Raw genomic sequence first — 27,500 nt, forward strand, 5'->3', positions numbered from 1 at the left:
GTGTTACAATGAATGAATGAATGAATGAATGAATGAATGAATAATTTATTTCAAATATGCAACAACAATACAATAATAAAAATGCATCAACAGGAGTCAGCCCTAGTGACTCCTGCACTGATAAGGCCGCCAAGCACTCTATACAAATGCCACAACATATTTGAAAAGGGAAGAAGTAAAAACTTGTTCAATCCCACCCCACTTCTTTAAACAATATTAACAGGTCATATATCAAAATCAAAACTCAAAACTACATGTTTCCTTCAGACTAATTTCTCATTTTCATGATATCAATTCTATGTATCAACACTTGCATATATGTACACCATACCGATGCACAGAGATACACACAAGCGTACAAACAAACACTTGTGGCATACTTATACGGGAGTTTTCTGAGGACAAGTATGTGAGCGAATCTCTGTCCTCAATCTGACCCCTAATCTGTGAGGACATCACACGAAAAATACACAGTGTCCATTTGAGTGAGTGAGTGAGTAAGTGACACACACACACACACAAACACACGCACACACACACACACACACACACACACACACACACACACACACACACACACACACACACACACACACACACACACACACACACACACACACACACACACACACACACACACACACACACACACACACACACACACACACACACACACACACACACACACACACACACACACACACACACACACACACACACACACACACACACACACACACACACACACACACACACACACACACACACACACACACACACATAGGATAATACATAACCCAGGGTCAGGCACCTCTGAAACAGCCGGCTTCGCATAATGAGTTCTGCTCTGTCCAAATGTCTGAATGGGTTCAACATGTAGAAACAGACACAAACTGACACCTACTATTAAACCAAATCATAACAAGCCATACACAAGGAGGGACCCATAACTGACTGGGATACTGGGCCATAAAGACCACATATACAACCCCGGAAAAAATTAAGAGACCAGTCTGGATTTTTCTTAAATCTTTATCTCTACATTACTTATTGAAAAAATGCTCTTAATGAAAATATTATTATTGTGAATTTGGTAGAAATGTTGTCAGTAGTTTATAATATGAAACCAAAATGTTCATTCTACTCAAACATACTGTAAGAATAAAAAAAAGAGAACCTGAACATTTGGAGTGGTCTCTTCATTTTTTCCGGAGCTGCACTGTACATGTCATTGTAAATCCAAAGCTGATACAGTAAACGCTTACGCAACAAGCTTTAGAAAATATACAGTGGAAATATATCAGACAGTTTAGAATTTGACTTGACACACACACACACACACACACACACACACACACACACATACACACACACACACACACACACACACACAGGCATGCAGGCAGACCCCCCCCCCCCACACACACACACACACACATGTAGATACACACATGCGCACAAACACACACACACACAAAAACACACACACACACACCTGCTTCACGGGGTAGGCCTACAATGTACACATTCCAGTGTAGAGCAAACACTTGAGGTCTGTGTTTTTCTCACACACACACACACACACACACACACACACACACACACACACACACACACACACACACACACTGAAAGGTAAACAGTGTTATCTTCAAGCATCAAGAACACCGTATTCCCTTCATTCACTGATGCCTTTGTCGATACCTGGACAGAACAGGTTACATAACGCCAGCTATACACCACTTCAGCTGTTTAAACTACAGGGCTAACAAGTGGTGACACAGGTAAGATAAAGCCACTGTTAGTGTGTGCAATACTTCAACATATTGTACATTTTGTTCTGTGTGTATGTGCCTATATGTACTAGGCGAGTTTATTTCTAAAGCACAATTCAGACACAAGGCCATTCAAAGTGCTTTACAGGGGCATGGAATACATCAAGATTAAAATACATCAAGCATAGAATAGACATTAGAAAAGCACTTTTTAACCTATTCCCATGGGACTCTAACCCACTGTGTACTAGCCTATACATCTGACTGCCAACTACAGGCACGAGACAGAGTGCGCTACTTCAACATATTGTACATTTTGTACTGTGTGTATGAGCCGATATGTACTAGCATGTACATTTGCCAACGGTTTGTCCGATTTGTCACAACGTAAGACACAAATCTCTCAGCTAAAATACACTTCTCAGACCGTCCTTCTCTGTTCCATTCAATAACACTGCAGATGTTTGTCATATCGTTTATAATCGCATCCGTCTAGTGAACAGTTCTCTTAACATTTGGAGTGTTGTGTTTGGGAACACTGAATGTATGGGACGTACTGTACAAGTGAAACCCGAAAAATTAGAATATCATGCAATAATTAAATGTTTTCAGTAATTCAACTTAAACGTGAAAATAATATATTATATAGACTAATTACATGCACAGTGAGATATATCAAGCCTTTACTTGTTATAATTTTGATTATTATGGCTAACAGCTTATGAAAACCCCAAATTCAAAATCTCAGAAAATTTGAATATTACATGAAATCGATAAAGAAGGGATTTTAAATACAGAAATGTCGGCCCTCTATAAAGTATAATCATCTATATGTATTCAGTACTTGGTTTGGGCCTCTTTTTTTTTAAGATATTTTTTTGGTATTTTTATGCTTTATTGATAGTGTAGAGACAGAGTTGAAATGGGGCAGAGAGGGGAGTGACATGCAGAGAATGACCGCGGGCTGGAATCGAACCCGGGTCCGCTGCTGGCCGAGGCCCATGGAGGGGACGCCCTACCAACTGAGCTAAAGGCGCCCCCGTTTGGGCCTCTTTTGAATGAATTCTTGCCTCAATTCCAATTCATTTTCTATGATATTCTAATAATACGAGTATCACCTGAACATCTATTTTTACATCTCAAATTTTTTTTTTCTTTTTCTTTTAAGTATGCTATTGATTCTGAAACTGAGACCTTGTATGTACAATCTTAACAATTAAAAATTTACACACTTTGAAAGTGGAACGAGAGCACAAAATGTAGTTGTACTCTCTCAATGAGACAGAATGATTTCTCTTCAAAAGGGAAGTAAAACCAAAGTGTGACGTCACTGGATTTCCCCTTAGTTCTAAAATTGAGTTCAAGAAATATCAATAAATATACGACCAGGACAGCTGTGGAAGGGGGAGAACCCTTTGTTAATAAAATAAATACACCCCTCTCTCTGCTAAAAATAAAACATCTAGTGCAAAAACCTTTGTATGCAAGAACTGTACAGTCTACGCTTTGTTTTTAACTCAATGCTTAATCAGCTTGCTAACATGCTCACAGTGACAATGCTTTTGCTTAGCAGCTATCCTTTTTACTATGTTTACTACCTAACGCCTCGTTTCCACATACGTACATTCTCGTATGCGATCCAACCGTCTCCGACCGAAAGTCCATTCATTCCTATGTGAGTCTCCGTAATGTCCGTTTTGCGTCCGAAACTCCTCCCCTCCGTAATATTTCTGTCCGGTATATGTCCGTAATATACGTTCAAAAAATTTAACTTTCGCCGTGGTTTTACGGAGATACCGTATGAAAGTTTTGCTAGCTCGCTTGCTTTTGATTGTCAGTTTGAGTGAATAAAAAGACAAATTGTGAGTATTTTTATTTTCCTTTCCTCTATACTTGGTTATAGCCTATTTGATCAGTTTAATATATCATATGTTTTACATAAATAACAGTATATCAGTTTGATCATTCGCTTTTATAACTAAATACTGTCAGTTTGAATGAATTAAAAGACAAACTGTGAGTATTTTTATATTCCACAGGACCGGTCTCCTAAACACTGACATTATCAGGCGTTCCCCCATCTTTTTTGCTGTCCGTAAATAAATTAATGTCCTTGCGTAGAACACTAGCGACCCCTTCCGTACATTTACGGAAGCACGTATACGAAAAACATACGTATGTGGAAACGAGGCGTAAGCGTATTTACATGCTAATGTTTGGTCACTATCGCTGAAAATCAGAAAGCAGATCCTTGTCAAGGAATTGGTTGTGTAGTGTGAAGTTTACGACCAACGTGTGAAACCAACCAGGGAGGTCATTTATGAGTTGAGACAGAGTTTAAACAGTATTGTCACGCTGGTGTGTGTGTGTGTGTGTGTGTGTGTGTGTTATGGTGTGTGTGTGTGCGTGTGTGTGTGTTATGGTGTGTGTGTGTGTGTGTGTGTGTGTGTGTGTGTGTTATGGTGTGTTGTGTGTGTGTGTGTGTGTGTGTGTGTGTGTGTGTGTGTGTGTGTGTGTGTGTGTGTGTGTGTGTGTGACGCAGGTCGGGCCCTGTCAGCTCTTTGTCTGCCTGTCAAGCCAAAGGAAGTTATTTGTCCGCGGAGAAAGATGGATTAGCTGTTGAAGTCAAAAATGTGTCTAAACACCTGGGGGAGTGTGTGTGTGTGTGTGTGTGTGTGTGTGTGTGTGTGTGTGTGTGTGTGTGTGTGTGTGTGTGTGTGTGTGTGTGTGTGTGTGTGAGGAAGTCGCTGTTGTCCCAGTCTACTGTTTCCTCATTAGTGTCACAACAATCCTCCCACAGTGTGAACTTCCTTCCATAGACATATTTCGCATGCATTCACAGGTTGGTCTGTTATGTTATCTGTACACACACACACACACACACACGCACACGCACACACACACACACACACGCACACACACACACACACACACACACACACACACACACACACACACACACACACACACGCGAACACGCACACACGAACACACGAATACACACACACACACACACACACACACACACACAAATATGTCCCCACTCACTCAAACAAGGGACTCCCTGGATTGTCAACACTAAACTAGCAGAGATTTAGGCTGGAGAGTCTCATAAAAAGCTGCCATGTTTTTTCCATATCTTATAAAATCACACACTTTGAAGGGTTTTTATTGTGTTGTTGCACCAACAGGTGTTTTTCTACTATTGAATCAACACAGTGGCGACAAAAAAGGTCCTACATCATTCATAACCCCCCCTTGTATGTATGACGTATTGCAGGGCTGTTGTGAAAGGCAGTTGCACACCGGTCCACTCTTAAAACTCACCTTTTTTCACAGGCTTTTACGTTTTAATGAATTGTTTTGTGTCATTGCTGTAAGTGTTTTTTAATGTGTGCTGTTGTATTTTAATTTATGTATTTTATGTAAAGCACTTTGGTGAATTTAGGTTCTTATAAGGTGCTATATAAATAAAAGTGACCTTGACCTTGACCGGGCGAGATGCGAATAAACGGCAGAGAAAAAGCAAATAATTTGGGATGTGAATTTTGATGTGTCTCACTATCTGGAGCGACGTCTTAGACAAATCAAACTCAGTTCGAAACAATAAAACCCGCAAATTAGTGAAGCGAAATTACGGCGCTGATGTGGAAGTGTGTATTGACTCTGTGTACGTTCGGTAATTACTAATATCGCACGAAATAAAACACGCCCGGGGTGCAAAGGCCTTAAGACTGCATTTGTTTTAGTATCTGTTATACTTGCAACTGATTTGTATATTCATAAAAACAGATTATCTTTGTTAACGGAAACTTACCAACTGAAAAATTTTTATTTGAAAGAGACTATGAAAATGGATGAGGAACGGGGGATGACTTTGATAGATTTTCTTTTTGGCAATTATTTTTTTTAAATTATTTTTTCAACATTTATTTTTGACGTTACTTTAAAAACTTCTATTCCATCTCACTTTTAAGGTTTTTAAATCAAGGGGGATACCATCGTATATCCTTTATACGTGATGCCTTTTGTTATAGAGATTGACGATGAAAAAAAATGAGCCAACTCAATATTGTCAAAGGTAGTAGTAACTGTTATATTACTGTACATTGCCCCTTTAATTGATCATTTAAAAAAAAAAAAAAATTACCTTAACCCTAACTCATCCCCACAGACAGCATTGAATTGCTTTTAAATGTTTTATTCATTCGCTTTTCTAATGTGTATTGTGTATTTCAATCTTGCCCCTGTGAAGCACTTTGAATGGCCTTGTCTCTGAATTGTGCTATAGAAATAAACTTCCCTTGCCTTGCCTTACATCAGAAGAAAAAACACCGCATATCCAAGATGACATACTCCAATAGGTGTGGAATAATTGTAAAAGGATCCTCTATTGAGCTGTAAACTGAGTTTGACCCTTTCTTTCTTACATAAGCACGTCCTCAACTTCCCAGGCTGTTGCTATGACGTTCATTTAGCTATTGTCGGAATAGCAGCCGGTGCTACCCGCTAACCGCTAACCCGCTGGACACATGCCATTACTGCCGGGAACACACACATATAAAAAGTGCCAATGCTCAGTCATCTCAGTTTCCAATAAAAAACATGTACCTGCCACCTGCTGTATCATACACACACACACGCACACGCACACGCACACGCACACGCACACGCACACGCACACGCACACGCACACACACACACACACACACACACACACACACACACACACACACACACACACACACACACACACACAGCACAGTTAGCAAGGTCCCGTCAAAGGGGCTTACTGGCTGTGTATAATAGTACACACACTGATGCTGGTAGTAGAAGAGCTTTTCTGTTCCATATTACACTATACCAGGAAGCGTTAGAAAAATGTTCTGTGATGTCATTTCTCTCCCTCTTTATCTGATTATAACACACAAACAAATACACATACACTGTAAAATGTTTAAAGTAGGGATAACTCAAAATCTGTGCACTAGATTGAGTTGAGTTTTGAATCTGACACACTCTTACGTTTGATCATTTTGATCCTTTTGGGCATAACTTTTATGTTTGAAAAATTTAACATTTTCAGTTTGACCTAGGAATAATTTCAAACAATAACAATCGTGCATACTAATCCTCTGTCATACGTTGAAAAAACGTTCAAAATTGTTAATTCAAACTGTCTAAAAAAAATGATAAGTTGGAACAACAATTCTTAGTATATATACAGTACTGAGCCTGTAATGTAACTTAATGGATAGGATTTATATAGCGCTTTATTCCCAAAGGACTCAAAGCGCTTAGAGGGTTCCTGGTTCCATTCATTCACACAGTCATACCGGTGGTGGTAAACTACGATAGTAGCCACAGCTGCCCTGGGGCAGACTGACGGAAGCGTGGCTGCCATTCAGCGCCTACGGCCCCTCCGACCACCACCTCATACATACAGCAGTCATACACATTCACACAAGGCACGGTGGGTGAAGTGTCTTGCCCAAGGACACAACAACCATGACACAGGTGGCCGGGCGGGTATCGAACTGCCAACCCTTGGATCATTGGCCAACCCACTTAACCACCTGAACCATGGTCGCCCCAACTTGAAGATTAGATTAGTTGGCTCAAATATTGGCAGTTTTCCTTAAAACTCAAAAATCAAGTGCAGACAGTTGCCTTGAATATCTGAGTTCACTTTTTGTGTGCAACTTTTTGCATTTTTTACAGTGTGCCGCTGACTGCATGTGGCTCTACCATGAAGATATTTTTCCACACAGCCAGTGAGGCATGGATGGGCAAAACATACAAACACACACACGCACACACACACACACACACACACACACACACCCTGCTTGTTTACCTGGCACAGGGCAGTTGCAGTAAATAAGGAAAGGGAGGGAGGGGGATATTATTCCACAGGTATAAACAGTTCCCGTCAGAGAAACCCAAACTCTCTCACACACACACACACACACACACACACACACACACACACACACACACACACACACACACACACACACACACACACACACACACACACACACACACACACACACACACACACACACACACACACACACACACATTAAGGCTTTCTCTAGGGTTACACCGCCTTACCTCGCCCAGCAACAAGACACACTGTTTTTGGATACCTGCAGCAGTTTAAATGGGGTGTAGACATTTTTTAAAAGCTATAATGTGTAACTTTTTCATATAAATGAAAACAAGTCGACACCAAGTTGATTAAGCCTATCAGCTCCACAAAACTCTCTCTCTGTATTTCTCAGTATGGCAGCGTTTACAAACTGGTGTCGCCCCCCCTGCCACTGGTGCAGGAGCTCAGAAAAAATCCCAAGAAGAGCCCAAGAAATGTTTCAGTCGTTGATGCTATTGCCAAGAAAAAAACCTGGACGTACAGCAGAAGGTATAAAATCCATGCTTGATCACCAAAGTTTTACCTCATGTAGATACACTGACAGTGTTGTTGTAAAAACTCAGAATAACTCATGGGGGGAGACAGAAGTTACACACTACAGCTTTAAACTTCCAGTAATTTTGTCTTTATTAAATTTAATTCAAATCTGGTCCGAGAACCCTTCATCAACATGACACAGGAGGATACAGTTGCATTACTCTTATATAACGTAATATTTAGTTTCTCGATTTTGCACATGTACACACACAGACACAGACACAGACACAGACACACACACACACACACACACACACACACACACACACACACACACACACACACACACACACACACACACACACTCCCCCACTGCGGCCATTAAAGTAACCATGAGCGGGAAGTAGTTAAGAGGACAGGTAACACAAGCCGCCCGGGGACAGAAATACTGAGACATTCTACCTAGCAACCCAGAGAGAAACAGGGTCAGGGATATTATATGTTTCTCAATACTTGGAAACGCTTGGAGACAGCAGAGGAGTGTGCGCGCGTGTGTGTGTGTGTGTGTGTGTGTGTGTGTGTGTGTGTGTGTGTGTGTGTGTGTGTGTGTGTGTGTGTGTGTGTGTGTGTGTGTGTGTGTGTGTGTGTGTGTGTGTGGAGGCAGAGGAGACAGTAAATAAAGACTGAAGCATTTATGACAAAGATATGGGATACGGAGCTGTAATTATGATATATTCGTTTAAACTTTATTTTATGGTTGAGTTGTGATTATTTTTTATTTCATGAGTAAAGATTAAGTGACTGTTTTTCTTAAATATTTTTATTTCCTGCAATACGATGAATTGCTTAATATGAATTTGGGCAACTATGAATTTTAAATGTAATTATGAAGATTTTTTTTTGTATGAATATGTTTGTTTTGTTATGTTTATCTTTTAAAAGGTTTTTTAAAAAGTTACAAAAAAATAAAAATAAAGCATTATATGACAAAGAAACGGGATATGGAATATACAGATTAACCGACTGTTTTTCATACATAAATTACACTCAACAAAAATATAAATGCATCTCAATCATGATGTCAGATCAGCATCTTGATGTGGCACACCTGTGAGGTGGGATGGATTATCTCAGCAAAGCAGAAGTGCTCACTATCACACATTTAGACAGATTTGTGAACAATGTTTGAGAGAAATGGTACAATTGTGTATCTGGAATGAATTTTAGATCTTTAAGTCCATCTCGTGAAAAATGGGAGCAAAAAAAAATAGTGTTGCGTTTATATTTTTGTTGAGTGTAGATATAACAGCAAGAAGATCATCAGCGCAAAGAATGATATTTTTATATAGTATTGAATTTGGATACATATGATTTATTTTTTACGTCATTGTAGATATTTAGTACAATGTATCTGCGTTTGTATGCATCGGCCTGTGTTTGTTATGTTGGACCTAGAACGGAGTAAAGAAGAAGAAGGGAGCTGCTGCCATGGCAACAACAGCACGTGTTGGCATTTTGTGAACGTGTGTGTGAAGGAGGGAGACAGGCCTGGCTGGCTGATAGCGCCTCTGTGACATTTAGACATGCTAGCTGCTAGCTCAGGTGGCATGCTGTTGACAACATCTTACAGCCTGTGTGTGTGTGTGTGTGTGTGTGTGTGTGTGTGTGTGTGTGTGAGAGAGAGATGAGAGACAGAGAGACAGAGGGAGAGTGTGTGTGTGTGTGTGTGTGTGTGTGTGTTAGAGAGAGATGAGAGACAGAGAGACAGAGACAGAGAGTGTGTGTGTGTGTGTATGTGTGTGTGTGTGTGTGTGTGTGTGTGTGTGTGTTAGAGATGAGAGAGAGAGAGAGAGTGAGAGAGAGAGAGTGTGTGTGTGTATGTGTGTGTGTGTGTGTGTGTGTGTATGTGTGTGTGTGTGTGTGTGTGTGTGTGTGTGTGTGTGTGTGTGTGTGTGTGTGTGTGTGTGTGTGTGTGTGTGTGTGGTATTATCCCTTATTGAACCTGGTGCCACATGCAATGCCACGCGGATGGCAGCGCTCCAACATTACCTCACCCAACCCTTAGATGGTTTGGGAACCTTGGGGGAACGTAGAAGCACATTCAGGGTATATTTCAGCACACACACAATATTCACAGGTAGCAGATTGTGAGGAGATATTCACTGATTTTGGCAAAAAGTGATTTTGACAACAAGCGTTCTCAAGGATCGCTGACTCCTCCTTTAAAAGCATTGATATGACATTCAAAGACTCAAGTTATTGCAGGTCATCCCCCCCCTCTCTCTCTCTGTCCCTCTCTCTCTGTCTCCCCATTTCAACTCTGTACTGTCTAATAAAGCTTGAAAAATGCCCCAAAATAATCTTAAAAAAAAAAGGATTTGGGACAGCACACCTGGCAAACTGCTTTCCGCGCCGCCATCAGAAATAGATACAGCGCCGCCAGAATGACCCAGACACCAGGAAATGCAGCGTTGCAATACGTTTTGGCAAACATAACTAAATGCACAGCGGGTGTTATTTTGCATGCAATCCGCAGTGGGCAACATTAGTAGATCAGCATGCAGTTTGTTTGATGGTGAAATCTAGTTTGCAAACATTTTTACACATTGCAAATGTTGAGTAGATCAGACTCTTAGTGTTAGTGAGATGAATACACTGGTCTCCCTGTGTGTGTGTGTGTGTGTGTGTGTGTGTGTGTGTGTGTGTGTGTGTGTGTGTGTGTGTGTCTGTGTGTGTGTGTCTGTGTGTGTGTGTGTGTGTGTGTGTGTGTGTGTGTGTGTGTGTGTGTGTGCGTGCGTACATGCGTGTGTCTGTGTCTGTGTGTGTGTGCGTGTGCGTGTGCGTGTGTGTGTGTGTGTGTGTGTGTGTGTGTGTGTGTGTGTGTCGGTCTGTCTGTCTGTCTGTGAAAGTTTGTGGAGTAAAAGCACGTAGTATGCAATAAAAGCTCTGAAGTGAAGCACACATTTGCTGCACCGCACATAAACAATGACCACATCCATGCGTCATGTGTGTTTTTAGCAACAACACAAACACACACCGACAGACAGACAGACAGACAGACAGACAGACAGACAGACAGACAGACAGACAGCACGTACTCTAGGGAAACTGTTTCAGTGCATTCTCAGTGTGCAGTAGTCTCAATGCTGAAACCTAAGACATAGCTGTATGAAATATTTTAAAGTTCCTCGTAGCCCCTTTAAATTTACCTACTTACATAATATATAATATGTTCGATTTATTTTATACTTAATAATTATTAAGAAATACATCTCACATATTTAATACTGTTGTGTGTGTGTGTGTGTGTGTGTGTGTGTAGTGTAGCGTGTGTGTGTGTGAGTGAGTGAGTGTGTGCGTGAGAGCGAGCAAGCGTGTGTGTGTGAGTGTGTGTGTGCACGTGTGTGTGTGTGTATGTGTGTTTGTGTGAATGAGTGAGTGAGTGAGTGTGTGCGTGTGTGTGTGTGCGTGCGTGCAAGCGTGTGTGTGTGTGAGAGTCAGTGAGTCAGTCAGTGAGTCAGTGAGTGTGTGTGTGTGTCCGTGTGTGTGTGTGTGTGCGTGCGTGCTGCAGGGTTATACGAGGTCTGTGTTAAACAACATTCACAAAGGATGGACGAGGCATTCTTCTTCATTGACCTTTTGCTCTGTTCTCTGAAGCCCAGATGAAAGGAATGTTATATCAGTTTCCGTGACTACAGGACATTATGTAACTGACCCATTGGGCAACGGAGGGCAACACATGTTTTAACCCAAAACTTTCTTACTTTTAACAAAAACACGCTAAATCTAGGGCCAAAATACATTACTGATCTGCTGATACGTTATGAGCCGTCCAGAGCCCTTAGGTCGTCTGGGACAGGTCTACTTACAGTCCCCAGAGTTAGGACTAAACAAGGAGACAGACAGACAGACAGACAGACAGACAGACAGACAGACAGACAGACAGACAGACAGACAGGTCTACTTACGGTCCCCAGAGTTAGGACTAAACAAGGAGACAGACAGACAGACAGACAGACAGACAGACAGACAGACAGACAGACAGACAGACAGACAGACAGACAGACAGACAGACAGACGGACAGACGGACAGACGGACAGACGGCCAGACAGACAGACAGACAGACAGACAGGTCTACTTACGGAGTTAGGACTAAACGAGGAGAAGCAGCTTTTAGTTTGTATGCACCAAATCTCTGGAAAAAAACTCCCAGAAAACTTGAGGTCTGTTGCAACTCTCGGCTCTTTTAAATCGAGTCTGAAGACTTTTCTGTTTCCCATTTTAACCTGTAATTTTTATTTTATTTAAATGTTCTATTTCTATTCATTCGCTTTTCTAATGTGTATTATGTATTTTAATCTTGCCCCTGTAAAGCACTTTGAATGGCCTTGTTTCTGAATTGTGCTATAGAAATAAACTTGCCTAAATGCCTAAATCCATTCCTCCAATGTGCAAAGACAGTTCCAGTGTTAGTGTGGGACTTTCCTTTGGCCTTTACTTTCATTTTTCAACAGCGCCATCTTTATAGGGGAAGGTGGGGTGATTTGTGCATTTTGGAAGTTGCAAAACCCCTTGTTTCTAGAAAACCGTGGAAGAAATTGGAAATGTGACCACATATTTAAGAAGAGCCATCCATTTGACTCATCCTGTAAAGAAGGGAGACACAAGGAATAAGATATAAGCACATTTAAGCTCAAAAAACTGTGTTTTGCCTTTCAAAGTAAAATTTCCATGATCAAGGTTTTTTGATTATTGTGTCTGAACAATTATAGACACGTTTGAAAACATTTGACACATGTTTTAGTGCTTTGGTATGCTACACTTTGAGTCTATATAGTTAGCACAATGTCAACCCTAAATTGCTGCATCATGCCTATTATCCAAAATTCTGGGGATGGGGTGATTTGTGCGCAAGGGCCTGGATGAGTTATAAGTAAGTAAGTAAGTAAAATGTATTTATAAAAGCACATTTATGACAGTTTGCACTGTCCAAAGTGCTGTACATAGTGCATTCAGTAGGTAAACAATGAAGGTAAAATAACAATAACCAAAATAACAGACGTAAAGCCCATACATCCACATAAACACAGATAGTAGTGCAGAGGTAAGTAAGTAGTGCAGAGGTTAATGGGGAGGAAACACCAGGGTGTACATATGGGTTTTGAGCCTTGATTTAAAGGCAGTAATGTAGGGGGAATCACATTTGTCAGGTGGCAGTTGGTTCCACAAGCACGGAGCAACTAGTGCAAAGTACATTTCTGAGAGTTGTGCCAGTGGCATGGCTGTATACGCTGGTCACCAAAAGAAAGTGATTGTCTACAGTAGCTCAGAAGAGAGTGACATCTCAATTCCACTTAACGACACCACTGATGAGAGTTCAGATGGCCAGAAAGATGATGATGGTGACTTTGTCATTGTGACACAATGACGCACAAATCACCCCACTACGTGGGGTGATTTGTGCGACAAGACAACTTTTTTTCCGAAAGCTATATTTCTTAAACAGTTTATTCCAGATCCAAAGTTTTTATTGCCAGGGATGCACAACATCCTGAAATATATGTACATATTTGAGTTGGAGACTTAACTGTCAAGGCCTCACTTTAAAATCACTTTGAGTAAAAAGTTGCACAAATCACCCCACCTTCCCCTACTCTGTTTTTTTTTTTTTTTTTTAAGATTATTTTTGGGCATTTTCAACCTTTATTGGATAGTACAGAATTGAAACGGGGAGGCAGAGAGAGAGAGGGGGGGGATGACCTGCAGTAAAGGTCCACGGGTCGGATTTGAATACACGACCACTGCAACGAAGGCCAGAGCCAATATGGTACGCACTCTATCCACTGCACCTCTAAGAATACCTAAGACCCAGCGCTAGTTAAGTAAGAACTTACTGGTCAGACAAAGAGAGAGCTGTTGACAAAACCTTACTGTGCATCCCATTGGCCTTGTGTGTGTGTGTGTGTGTGTGTGTGTGTGTGTGTGTGTGTGTGTGTGTGTGAGTGAGTGAGTGAGTGTGTCTGTGAGAGAGAGATGAGAGAGAGACAAGAGTGTGTGTGTGTGTGTGTGTGAGTGTGCGTGCGTGCGTGTGTGTACCATACCATATACGGCAAATGTATGTGCAGTGTTGTTTTACCCTATTGCATAACCCTTCCACATTGTCCAAATGCCTTTTACCTTAACGGACACCTCAAACGTAACATAGTGTGTTGACCAAACAATAGCTCCTCGCACACACACACACACACACACACACACACACACACACACACACACACACACACACACACACACACACACACACACACACACACACACACACACACACACACACACACACACACACACACACACACACACACACAGAGCAGGGTTTCTTATTGCATATATGTCATGGGGGGCAGCTAATCCCCTTAAGAAAACACGTACACAATGGCTTTGCACAATAGTCCTTAAAAAGGTGAAGTCATTGACACCTTTACACACACTACCAAGCAACCAAATGCATACGTACACACACACACAAACACTGACTCTCACGAAAGCACACACACACACACACAGGCAGACACACACACACACACACACACACACACACACACACACACACACACACACACACACACACACAGCTGTAGGCATCTGTCTTTTCCTCTGACACCTTTCCTCTCTTCCTCCCAGTCTGTGTTTTTGTCGCCTTGGGTTTTTTATTTTTCCTTTTTCATTCATCTGTTTGTCTCTCTCTCTCTCGTTATCGTCATCCGGGGAAGTGTGTGCGTGTGTGTGTGTGTGTGTGTGTGTCTGTGGGTGTGTGTGTGTGTGTGTGTGTGTGTGTGAGTGTGTGTGTGTGTGTGTGTGTGTGTGTGTGTGTGTGTGTGTGTGTGTGTGTGTGTGTGTGTGTGTGTGTGCAGGATGTGTGAGGCAGGAAGCGAAGATCAGATTGTTCCTGTTTTGCTGTCTCTAAAGTGTTGACGCTTGACGGAAGCCAGGAGGAACTGTGTGTGTGTGTGTGTGTGTGTGTGTGTGTGTGTGTGTGTGTGTGTGTGTGTGTGTGTGTTTGTGTGTGTGTCATATGGGTGTCTGTGTGTGAGAAAAATAGGATGCAGACAGACAAAGGCCTATTGTCTGTGCCCACACACACTGCACACACATGCACTTCACTCAATTGTATGAATACCTTCAGTGCTGAAAAATGTATTTCACTCACAGAAAACAATGTATTCTTCAGATTATGTTTATAGCTGTTTTTGCTTTGATATTTAAATGTGTGTGTGTGTGTGTGTGTGTGTGTGTGTGTGTGTGTCTGTGTGTGTGTGTGTGTTGTGTTATTGTGTCATGGCGAAAGCAGGAAGCATTCTACATCATTAAGCCGTGAGAACCGTCCAAAGGTGTGACCTTACTTCCTGGTCATGTTGAACTGAGTGATGAAATACATCTCATACAGGATATATTGAAGCTAAGGGGGCTCCCGAAAACCCCCTACCATATAGTCAAATACACGTTACTTTCTTTAAAGAGATCCTATTATACTACTTTTCTGGTCTTAATTTCTTGTTTTACACTGCTATAGAGCAACCTGACACGAATCACATCACAAAAAACTATGTAGATTTTCGGGAAGCTCTTTCTCTTATTTTGGCGATCCAGCACGTCCTGTCAACACTTGAGTGTGTGTGCTTCGGCAATCTCCGCTCCCTCCGCCTGTGCATCGGCCATCTCCGCTACCCTCCCCACCCCCCCTCCTGCAAACCCCACTCCGTTGTGATTGGTTACCTTCCTTCCGGAACACTTTCAGTGGCGGGAAGCGCGAGCATGGACCTATAAGGGCGCGAGGCAGATGCAAACAGGGAAGTGACAGCATTACCATACATGGAAACATCCGCGTGGTGACTTCACGAAGTTACATGCGACGTCACGAAGTTACAAAGGGTAGACCGCTTTGAAGACGTGACTTCTCAACTGGCTAGAATAGTGTTTAGTGCTTGGCACAGACACCCCAGACGGTCAGCAGGGAATACGTCGAAATGCATGTAAGTCATTATTTGATAATTTAGTATGGTTAAGCATGACTATGAATCATCATAACAACGTTTATAGGTCATAAAAGTCAAAAAGCATCATAGGTCCTCTTTAACTAATGTATGCTGTATGCTAGGCTAATGTTAGCCTTCTGCTGTAGGCTAACCCTCACGTATACTCCATCCTCGCCAGGTCGGATGGAAAAAACACCTCAATATTGAAAATTACTCAATAATTTTTCACAAAAAAAGCTCGTATGGACAGACAAGGGTCGTGGCTTTAAAGAAAGTAACTTTTTTTGTTAAATGGATGTTTGATTAAGTTTTGATTAAGTTTGTTTGCAGAAGACAGGTCTCCTTCAATACAAAGTGAATGGAACGGTGTTCAATGTTTTCCCCCACGATGGGCGTGGCCTATTTCATGCACTGTCTCTATATCAGATACAGTACATGTAAGAAAGGTATTAGACTAGAATGAAGATGGTGCAGTTTTAACAGACCAAAAAGTACTGGTGAAAATACTGGTATTCTATTTCATTATATATCCTTTTTAACTTTTTTTTTTTTTTTAACCTTTACTTATACAGGTACATCCCATTGAGACCAGAGACTCTTTATCAAGGGAGACCTGTTCCCATTCCCACGTTACCATTCACACACACATTCATATACCGATAGCAGGCTAACTATCGACATGAAGTGTGAAGTGTCTTGCCCAAGGACACAACAACCATGACACAAGTGGCAGGGTGGGGATAGAACCTCCAACCCTTTGGTCATCAGCCGACCCGCTCTACCAACTGAGCCACAGTCGCCCCACAACTTAACACATGGCAGCTGTGTAGCTACAGAATGATATAGGGGAAGGTGGGGTGATTTGTGCATTTTGGAAGATGCAAAACCCCTTGTTTCTAGAAAACCGTGGAAGAAATTGGAAATGTGACCACATAGAAGAGCCATCCATTTGACTCATCCTGTAAAGAAGGGAGACACAAGGAATAAGATATAAGCACATTTAAGCTCAAAAAACTGTGTTTTGCCTTTCAAAGTAAAATTTCCATGATCAAGGTTTTTTGATTATTGTGTCTGAACAATTATAGACACGTTTGAAAACATTTGACACATGTTTAGTGCTTTGGTATGCTACACTTTGAGTCTATATAGTTAGCACAATGTCAACCCTAAATTGCTGCATCATGCCTATTATCCAAAATTCTGGGGATGGGGTGATTTGTGCGCAAGGGCCTGGGTGAGTTATAAGTAAGTAAGTAAGTAAAATGTATTTATAAAAGCACATTTATGACAGTTTGCACTGTCCAAAGTGCTGTACATAGTGCATTCAGTAGGTAAACAATGAAGGTACAATAACAATAACCAAAATAAAAGACGTAAAGCCCATACATCCACATAAACACAGATAGTAGTGCAGAGGTAAGATAGTTAATGGGGAGGAAACACCAGGGTGTACATATGGGTTTTGAGCCTTGATTTAAAGGCAGAAATGTAGGGGGAATCACATTTGTCAGGTGGCAGTTGGTTCCACAAGCACGGAGCAACTAGTGCAAAGTACATTTCTGAGAGTTGTGCCAGTGGCATGGCTGTATACGCTGGTCACCAAAAGAAAGTGATTGTCTACAGTAGCTCAGAAGAGAGTGACATCTCAATTCCACTTAACGACACCACTGATGAGAGTTCAGATGGCCAGAAAGATGATGATGGTGACTTTGTCGGGTGATTTGTGCGACAAGACAACTTTTTTTCCGAAAGCTATATTTCTTAAACAGTTTATTCCAGATCCAAAGTTTTTATTGCCAGGGATGCACAACATCCTGAAATATATGTACATATTTGAGTTGGAGACATAACTGTCAAGGCCTCACTTTAAAATCACTTTGAGTAAAAAGTTGCACAAATCACCCCACCTTCCCCTACTATATATTATGTGTTTTGATGTTATCAAAAAATACTACACAGCTAGAGTAGGCTTACACGTATATACATCTGCTGTACATATAAAACACATCATACATTTACATTAGGGCTACAAGTAAAACATGTTTTCCAGAAATAATTTATTTAGTCTATTAAATGTCCAAAAATAGTGAAAAATACAATTTATAACTAATAAATAATACACAAATGCACATGGAGATAAAACAAATATATATGTTTTGTAAGTACATGAGGACAGGACTGTTCACCTTCAGAGCCCCTGAAGTCAATAGCACTTTAAGTTGCAAAACAAAATAAGTTGATCGTAACTCATAATTTAGTGCAGACCTTCCCTTTCACAGAAGAGTCATAATGCACCTTCTGGAACTGGTTAACCACACACACACACACACACACACACACGCACACACACACACACACACACACACACACACACACACACACACACACACAGCCACACACACACACACACACACACACACACACACACACACACACACACACACACACACAGCACCTGACGAGTTGCGGTTCTCAAGAGGGAAGTGAAAATTCAGTCCATCTGCTTTGACAGGAAGTCAACAGAAGCCACACACAGGCCTGCTGACGTCAATCAGAGCCCCAGGAACACATACACACACACACACACACACACACACACACACACACACACACATACACACACACACACTGACTGACACACACACACACACATACTGACTGACACACACACACACACACACACACTGACTGACACACACACACACACTTCTCACAATGATGAATATATGCCTCATTCAAATCATACACCGTATAAGAAATCCAAGATTGCAAAATGAAATGCCAAACTTTAAATACCACCACACGGTAAGTCAACCTTCATGCACACGTCAAGGTTTTAATCACACACACACACACACACACACACACACAATCAGACACACACACACACACACACACACACACACACACACAATCAGACACACACACACACACACACACGTTAGGGTGTGATTTCCGAATAAACACAGCAAATGACGTGAGCTGTATTTTGGTTAGAATTAATCAAATGTGAAGAAATTAACACTTTTTTCTCATGAAAAAGCAACAACATTGTGATTGTGATCTTTGTGTTAATTCTTGCGCCCCCGTTTTGACAAAAGCGGTAGTGTTTTTACTGCGCCAGCTGTAGTTCCTGGGTTAACGTACCCATGACAAAGGCATTAAGAAAAACTATAGAAAAAAAAGCATTCTTTGCACTGATGGTCTTGATCATCTGAGGAAAAATTTTACTCTATCATTAATACTAAAAAGTTCCTCGTTGCACCTTTAACTATATAAGACTTACTTTTTTCACTAGTTCTACCCTGATATCATATCTGACCCCAGTTGCTTTCAATTAAAATATATTGGTCATTTTAACGGTTACCTACACTCACTGTTCTCAGTTTCATAATTGCTCACGTATGTTACACAATTATGACCTTTATAAACTTCAACAACTTTATAAACCTTTATAGACCTTTTTGAAATCTTCATACTCAGCTATCCAGTTTAGCGTAAGCTGTTTCAGCATTCACACGCATTTTCAGCAGGAAATGCATTTTTGCTCACGTCTGTCCGTCTTTACACAACAGCCGACGTCACTGTGTTTCAACGTGCTGTGGGAACATCTGCCATGAATTTGAATTTGAATTTTTTATTTTTTTTCAGACATATCAAAAACAATACAAAACTAAATGAAAAGCATAAAAATACAATACACAAAATTTATGTTTAAATGACTTCACAAAAATTTAAAAATAAAACAAATGATCTGTATTGATGTGATATGCCTGAAAAGGAGCAGGAAGAAGTACACACTTGGTTGGTACCGACTAACAAATACATGTCTGTTATTAAAGTGCAAAAAAGAAAAAAAATACTGCTTATATACACTTAGTTTGCAACAACGCATGCACACACACGCGCACACACACACACAGACGCGCACAGACGCACACAGACACACACACAGACACAGACACACACACACACAACATCTTTAAATCAAGCGAAGTGTTGACAGAAAGTAATGGGAGGTCTCACTCTTATCTTTGAGCGAGCTGCTTCAATAGACCATGCACGCACACACACACACACACACACACACACACACACACACACACACACACACACACACACACACCGCACTGTGTGTGAGTGTTTGTCTGAAAAAGCATTTCACTTGTGTTGCCACAAAGTTAATGAGCTCCATGACACAATAATCTGGAGGACAATACAGACGGACGGGCGGAAAATAGTGAAAGTTGTCACGTACGCAAGCCCACTATAGTATGTGTGTGTGTGTGTGTGTGTGTGTGTGTGTGTGTATGGGGGGAGGCAACGGAATATGGTGGCAATTTGAACCAGGTATAAAACAAATAAATAATTGAAAAAAATAGTATTTCTTCTGTCAGCTTTACAGAAATAAAAGAAGCTCAGAAAAATCCCATGAAAAAGGTTTAAGTTGTCGATTCTACTGGTAAGAGAAAAAAAACTGGGCGAGACAGCAGAGATGCACCTTGACAGAGAAGATACACACTGTAGCTTTAACTTCACAGAAGTCAAAAGGAAACGTGTGTGTGTGTCTTACCTGGGAGGCAAACTCTGGCGATTGGAGGCTGAGTTGCTGCAGGAGATCTCCTGAGAGAAGGGAAGATGTTGACACAATTAAATGAAAGTTGTTTGACATCACAACTGGGCAAAATGTAGGGTTAAGACAGTGAGACCATAAACCACTCTTTCTGCCTTTTCTCAGGCTAGGATGAACCGATTTCTAAAAATTGTGCACATTTATACTACATAGGATCTCAGAGTTCAATACATATTCATATTCCCACTGGTGAAGTAGGTCTTTAACATAGAATATGATGTCTATAATCTTCACCTAATTAATGAATTACATGTTCTCACAGTCACATACATAAGTTGTAAAGGCCATTCATTTTGGGCCAACGGGGTGAAAGATCGATGGCACTTTCAGGTCAGTATGTTGTTGTTTTTGTTTTTATTAACGTACAAGGTAAATTGTTTACTAGTCAAATGTTTAACTGAAGAAATTTAAAATGTAATAAAAAAAGAAGATTCAATTGATACCATGCTTAGGTCTGTATGAGAGAGAGAGAGAGAGAGAGAGAGAGAGAGAGAGAGAGAGAGTGTGTGTGTGTCTGTCTGTGTGTGTGTGTGTGCGTGTGTCTACGTCTGTGTGTGTGTGTGAAAAGGAATGGTACTCAGAGCCATATGTAGGTCAGAGAAGCTTCAGCTATTTAATATAGCACGCTGAGTGTTACGCGGACACATACTCCATTTCACCTGGCAATGTGATGCTGGAGGGCTATAAATAACTGCTGCCTTCAGTTGACAATAGCTACATTAAAAATGTTTGATGGAGTAAAATACTTAAAGCTACAGTGTGTAACTTTTTTATATCAATGAATGTGGTTTAGTACAGTCAAGCCATCGCCAAACAACTTGATTAAGTCTATCAGCTCCACAAAACTCTCTCTGTATTTCTCAGTGTGGCAGCGTTTACAAACTGGTGTCGTTGTCCCCTGACACTGGTGCAGGAGCTCAGAAAAATCCCAAGAAGAGCAACAAAGAAATGTTTCAGTTGTTGATTCTACTGATAAATAAAAAAGTTACGCACTATAGCTTTTATAACTCTTGGTTTCAGTTTCTAGTTGAGAGGCTTATCTCTGTTTCTGGGAATATTTTAAGGGGAAAATCTTCCGCGTCAGACAAACTGAAATAAAACAATTTGAAGACGTCATCTTTTAGAAAATTGTTCAGTTTCCTTTTGCTCATAAAAAAAGCAAAACTACGCACTACTATTAAGTTATCAGCAGGACATGTGGTTATGTCAAGATGTCCAAATTGTTCTATATTATAAGTAAGACTTATTATGATCCTGCTGCTACTGAAGCCTGTGTGTGTGTGTGTGTGTGTGTGTGTGTGTGTGTGTGTGTGTGTGTGTGTGTGTGTGTGTGTGTGTGTGAGCCTTGCCACAACAGAGCGATTCCAAAGAAAAGCATCTTAATTGATGGAAATTGAAACTATATATATATATTTTTTTAAATCAGGAATGACAGCTCTAATATTGCAAAAAGTCCTCTTGTGGAAATCTGCATTTTTTTCTGTGTGTGTGTGTGTGTGTGTGTGTGTGTGTGTGTGTGTGTGTGTGTGTGTGTGTGTGTGTGTGTGTGTGTGTTTATACAATACTTGTATTGTGTTTGTTTAATGTACTACTTCTGCTGCCCAGCTGTGAGTGGTTGAAAACAGCTGTAGTGTCAGACGTCACATCTCAGTTCATTTATAGCTCAACGCTGCCACACTGTGGTGGAAGGACACTACTGCAGGCTGAGTGCACATGGCTGACTATCACCAGCCTTTGTTTTGGTTGTTTATTAACCTTTCGTGTGACTTTTGTGGAGAAAAAGACAGATGTTGATGTATTTTTCCTCCCAAAAGATATACCACACACTTTTTATATGGTTTAAGAGTCACTTTCCAATAGCATTCCTGTACTCATTTTGATCTAATAAAGAAAATCTAAAAGTGACGTCGAAATGGACTTCAGCTCGATTCCAAATACTCCTTTGTGCTTCCCATGATGGCTCATAACAAACATTAAGATGATGTTTTATTTCAAATTATCTCCACTGAATTTTAGAGTCCTCCAGAAGTATTCTTTCAATGATGTCAAAGTCTACATACATGTTAGTGTCAAAGCAGGTCTCTGTAGTAACTATTAGAGGGAACAGGGACATATTAACTAATGTTTTTCCATATGTGGTGTTGGATCATAAGCAGTATGACTGTGTGTGAATGAATTGAACATGGATCCTTGTAAAGTTGAAAAGTTTAAAACGTTGCTGAAGACTCACTCTTTTTCGCATTGGCCTTTAACACAAGTTGAGACTTTGACACTCCTCCTTTTTTTTCTCATGTATCTTATAAGTCTTATATGTTTTGTATTGAATGGTAAATGGTAAATGGACTTGACTTATATAGCGCTTTTCTAGCCGATTTTCTCAGCCCCAAAGCACTTTACATATCTTACCACATTCACCCATTCATACACCGATGGTAGAAGCTGCCATGCAAGGCGCTCTCTGAACCATCGGGAGCAATTTGGGGTTCAGTGTCTTGCTCAGGAACACTTCGACATGTGGCGGGGAGACGGGGGATCGAGCCTCCGACCCTGCACTCCAGAGGCGATCTCCCTACCCACTTCGCCACTGCCGCCCAATCTTGAATCTTGTACAACACTTTGGTCGACTGATGTTGTTTTTAAATATGCTATAGAAATACATTCCACTTTGACTTTGATAAGCACTTACTTGCTGGATGCACACTGGACATTGGTCAGTGAGGTGAAGTTGTTCCTCACACTGCGAAGGCTTGCCAGCACCTAGAGGGGAAGACAGACGCATTAGGGTTCCTTTTAACCATACTATGAATTTTAAATCATTTTACTATCCTTAGCTTTCCACACAGTATCTGTTCAGTTGTAGCGCGAAAAAAGTGCAATAAATACATGTGGAAATGGAGTTGCATTACTTTCTTATTTGCTTATATCAGCGTTGGTAATCTAATTTCACATTTTTAACATCAAGGCCGGAGGACTCCGCACATGCATCCGCTCGCATACACATGCTCGCACGCACACACGCATACATTCGTTTCATTTTTGTGTTGTTTCTTATTTATTACACCCTGTCCAGACCTCTACGCCCGTCCCGACTAGTTTTTAGTGCTTTTGTGTTTTCTATTTTGTTACTGTACATAGGCTGTGCATTTGTATACCCGTTTTATATTTGTCTAAGTGAGTCACGCTTGTGTATTTGTTATTTGTACCTTTACTCCTAGTGGGGCCTCTTGGACCAGATCAATATTGTAAATAAGAAACTGCTCTTAATGTTTTATCTGGAAAAATAAAGGTTTAAATAAATAAAGGACTACAGATGAAAAGTAGACTTTGGGCTAATTCTGGCATTTTAAACCCATGTACAGTCATATGAAAAAGTTTGGGAACCCCTCTCAGCCGGCATTATAATTGACTCTGCTTTCACACAAAAAAGATAAAAGTGGTATGTCTTTAATTTACCATGAACAGCTAAGTACTGGGATGTTTTCCAAACAAAGATTTTTTGAAAAGCAGTATTTAGTTTTATGAAATTAAATAAAATGTGAAAAACTGGCTGTGCAAAAATATGGGAACCCTTGTGGTCTTGCTAATTTTAATGCCTGTAACAGCATGTAAAACTGAGGACTTTAAACACAAAATTGGTTGGATTATGTTGTTAAGCCTTGAACCTCATATAAAGGTCTGTTTAATCATGATAAAAGGTATTTTAGGTGCCTAAATGCAAGTTCTACTTCTCTTTGACTCTCTGCAGAAGTGAGACAGAATGCGATCATCAAAACAGCTCCCAAAAGATCTTAAAAACAAAGATCATTCATTGTCATGGTTTAGGGGAAGGCTACAAGAAGCTTTCCCAAAGGTTTCAATTGTCAATTTCTACTGTAAGGAACGTTGTCAGGGAATGGAAGGACACAGGCACAGTTGCAGATAAACCCAGGTCTAGCAGACCAAGAAAGGTACAAGAGCGGCATATGCGGCGGATTGTGAGAATGGTTGCACACAACCCAAAGATCACCTCCAAAGACCTGCAAGAACATCTGGCTGCAGATTGTGTATCTGTACATGGTTCTACAATTCAGTGCAATTTGCACCAAAACATCTGTATGGCCGGGTGATGAGAAGGAAGCCCTTTCTGCGCCCACGCCACAGATACAGTAGCATGGAGTATGCAAAAGCTCATTTAGACAAGCCAGCTTCATATTGGAAGAAAATGCTTTGGACTGATGAGACAAAAATTAAGTTATTTGGTCTTTATAAAAAGCAGATGTTTTGGTGCAAATTGCGCTGAATTGTTGAACGATGTACAGATACACAATCTGCAGCCAGATGTTCTTGCAGGTCTTTGGAGGTGATCTGTGGGTTGTGTGCAACCATTCTCACAATCCTCCACCTATGCCGCTCCTGTTTTTTTCTTGGTCTGCCATGCCTGGGTTTAACTGCCACTGTGCCTGTGTCCTTCCATTTCCTGACAACGTTCCCTACAGTCGAAATTGACAATTGAAACCTTCGGGAAAGCTTCTTGTAGCCTTCCCCTAAACCATGACAATGAACAATCTTTGTTTTTCAGATCTTTTGGGAGCTGTTTTGATGATCCCATTCTGTCTCACTTCAGCAGAGAGTCAAAGAGAAGTGCAACTTGCATTTAGGCACCTAAAATACATTTTCTCATGATTAAACAGACATTTCTATGAGGTTCAAGGCTTAACAACATAATCCAACCAACTTTGTGTTTAAAGTCATCAGTGTTACATGCTGTTACAGGCATTAAAATCAACAAAACCACAAGGGTTCCTATATTTTTGCACAGCCAGTTTTTCACATTTTATTTTATTTCATACAACCAAATACTGCTTTTCAAAAAATCTTTGTTTGGAAAACATCCCAGTACTTAGCTGTTCCTGGTAAATTAAAGACATACCACTTTTATATTTTTTTTGTGAAAGCAGAGTCAATTATAATGCCGGCTGAGAGGGGTTCCCAAACTTTTTCATATGACTGTATAATCATGTACTGTAAATAAAAGCAAAATTTTTTTTTCCCACAATGATGCCTCTTGTACATCGTCTTATTAACTTCTGAGAGAATTTCTTATCAAGAAAAAACTTGCTGGTTGAATACAAGTAACTTTAAAAACTTCAAAATGATTCCCCCAAAAATATTGAATCAGAATGCCTCGCTTCTATGGGTGCTGAAAAAAACGTCAAAATTTGCCAGGGGGATGAATAATTTCGGGCTTGACCGTATTTTATTAATTTGTGCTGTCCCCTTCCGAAATAAACTAAATGGAATTAGATTGAATTGAATGTTACTTCCACTGCTTGATAAGAAAGAGTGAGTAATACATGAGAATCAATTTGGGTCCCAGACAGTAAGACATGTTTACCTGAGCAAAAGGCGTTACGATCAGGTCATCTCCATGTCTGGGGAGAGAGAGAGAGAGAGAGAGAGAGAGAGAGGGAGAGAGAGAGAGAGAGAGAGAGAGGGAGAGAGAGAGAGACAGAGGGAGAGTGAGAGAGAGAGAGAGAAACAACGTAAGAATTTTTTTTTTTCATTTGGGTGACCCTCATTTACAATGACGTATACATACACAACACACAATGCAAATACATCAAATACACAAGAAGGTATTAATTGAAATACAGTAAACACTGTGTTGAAAACTATCATTCACGCTAATACACTGAAAACAAACAATGCATCTGGTTCGTCCAATCACATTGTCCTGTCCATGTTAAATAAAATCTACAATAAAATACCAGGTGTGTCTGTTGCATAAAGCTTTTATCCAAAGTGCCAGTCTCTGTCAGTCTCTGTCTTAAGTAAGAGCAATAAGCCACACACGCACGCACGCACGCACGCACGCACGCACGCACGCACGCACGCACGCACGCACGCACGCACGCACGCACGCACGCACGCACGCACGCACGCACGCACGCACGCACGCACGCACGCACGCACGCACGCACGCACGCACGCACGCACGCACGCACGCACGCACGCACGCACGCACGCACGCACGCACGCACGCACGCACGCACGCACGCACGCACGCACGCACGCACGCACACACACACACACACACACACACACACACACACACACACACACACACACACACACACACACACACACACACACACTGACCCAGCTAGACTCAAAACTATAATTAACAAACAGAGAGAGATGTAGGAGAGCAGGACGGCCATGGGTCAGAAACAGGAGTCTTTGGTTCCGCTGGGATGTGATGATGTGTAATAGAACCTTGTAAGGCACTTTAAACTGTAAACCGAGACGGGGGCCGCATACTGGATTACTGCTCAGTCGGTTCCAGGTCATTGTCATGTTATGCAACATCCGAGGTCAGCAACTGGAGCCCTTAAAAGGAATACTTCACCCAAACGCAACCAGCGTTCTATCATTATAAAATCGCTATTGTAATATAATGAATGAGGTTTTTCTTCCCTCAGTTTTTTCCTTGGCCCAGATGTCCTGTTAATCCTAACCCTACATTGTACCATGTGTGATGTCACATATGGGAAAAATGTTGGGTTAGACAGTGAGACCATTAAACACCAGTTCTGCCTTTTCTCAGGCTAGGATGAACCGATTTCTAAAGTTTTTGCACATTTATACTACATAGGATCTCAGAGTT

General features: G+C 41.0%; 1 protein-coding gene across 1 annotated transcript in view; it reads right to left on the minus strand.

The window, feature by feature from the left end:
• pde4ba (phosphodiesterase 4B, cAMP-specific a) overlaps positions 1-27,500 on the minus strand; it is a gene marked incomplete at its 5' end in the record, with an annotated part of 102,972 nt that overhangs the window by 55,956 nt on the left and 19,516 nt on the right. Inside the window, 3 exons of the mRNA XM_080032384.1 lie at positions 20,795-20,844; positions 23,541-23,611; positions 26,229-26,265. Coding sequence (XP_079888510.1) covers positions 20,795-20,844; positions 23,541-23,611; positions 26,229-26,265 — 158 coding nt within the window. The remainder of the gene's footprint in view (positions 1-20,794; positions 20,845-23,540; positions 23,612-26,228; positions 26,266-27,500) is intronic.

The sequence above is a fragment of the Ammodytes marinus genome (assembly GCF_949987685.1).
Source record: "Ammodytes marinus genome assembly, chromosome: 8".
In the NCBI taxonomy this organism is placed as follows: Eukaryota; Metazoa; Chordata; class Actinopteri; order Uranoscopiformes; family Ammodytidae; genus Ammodytes; species Ammodytes marinus.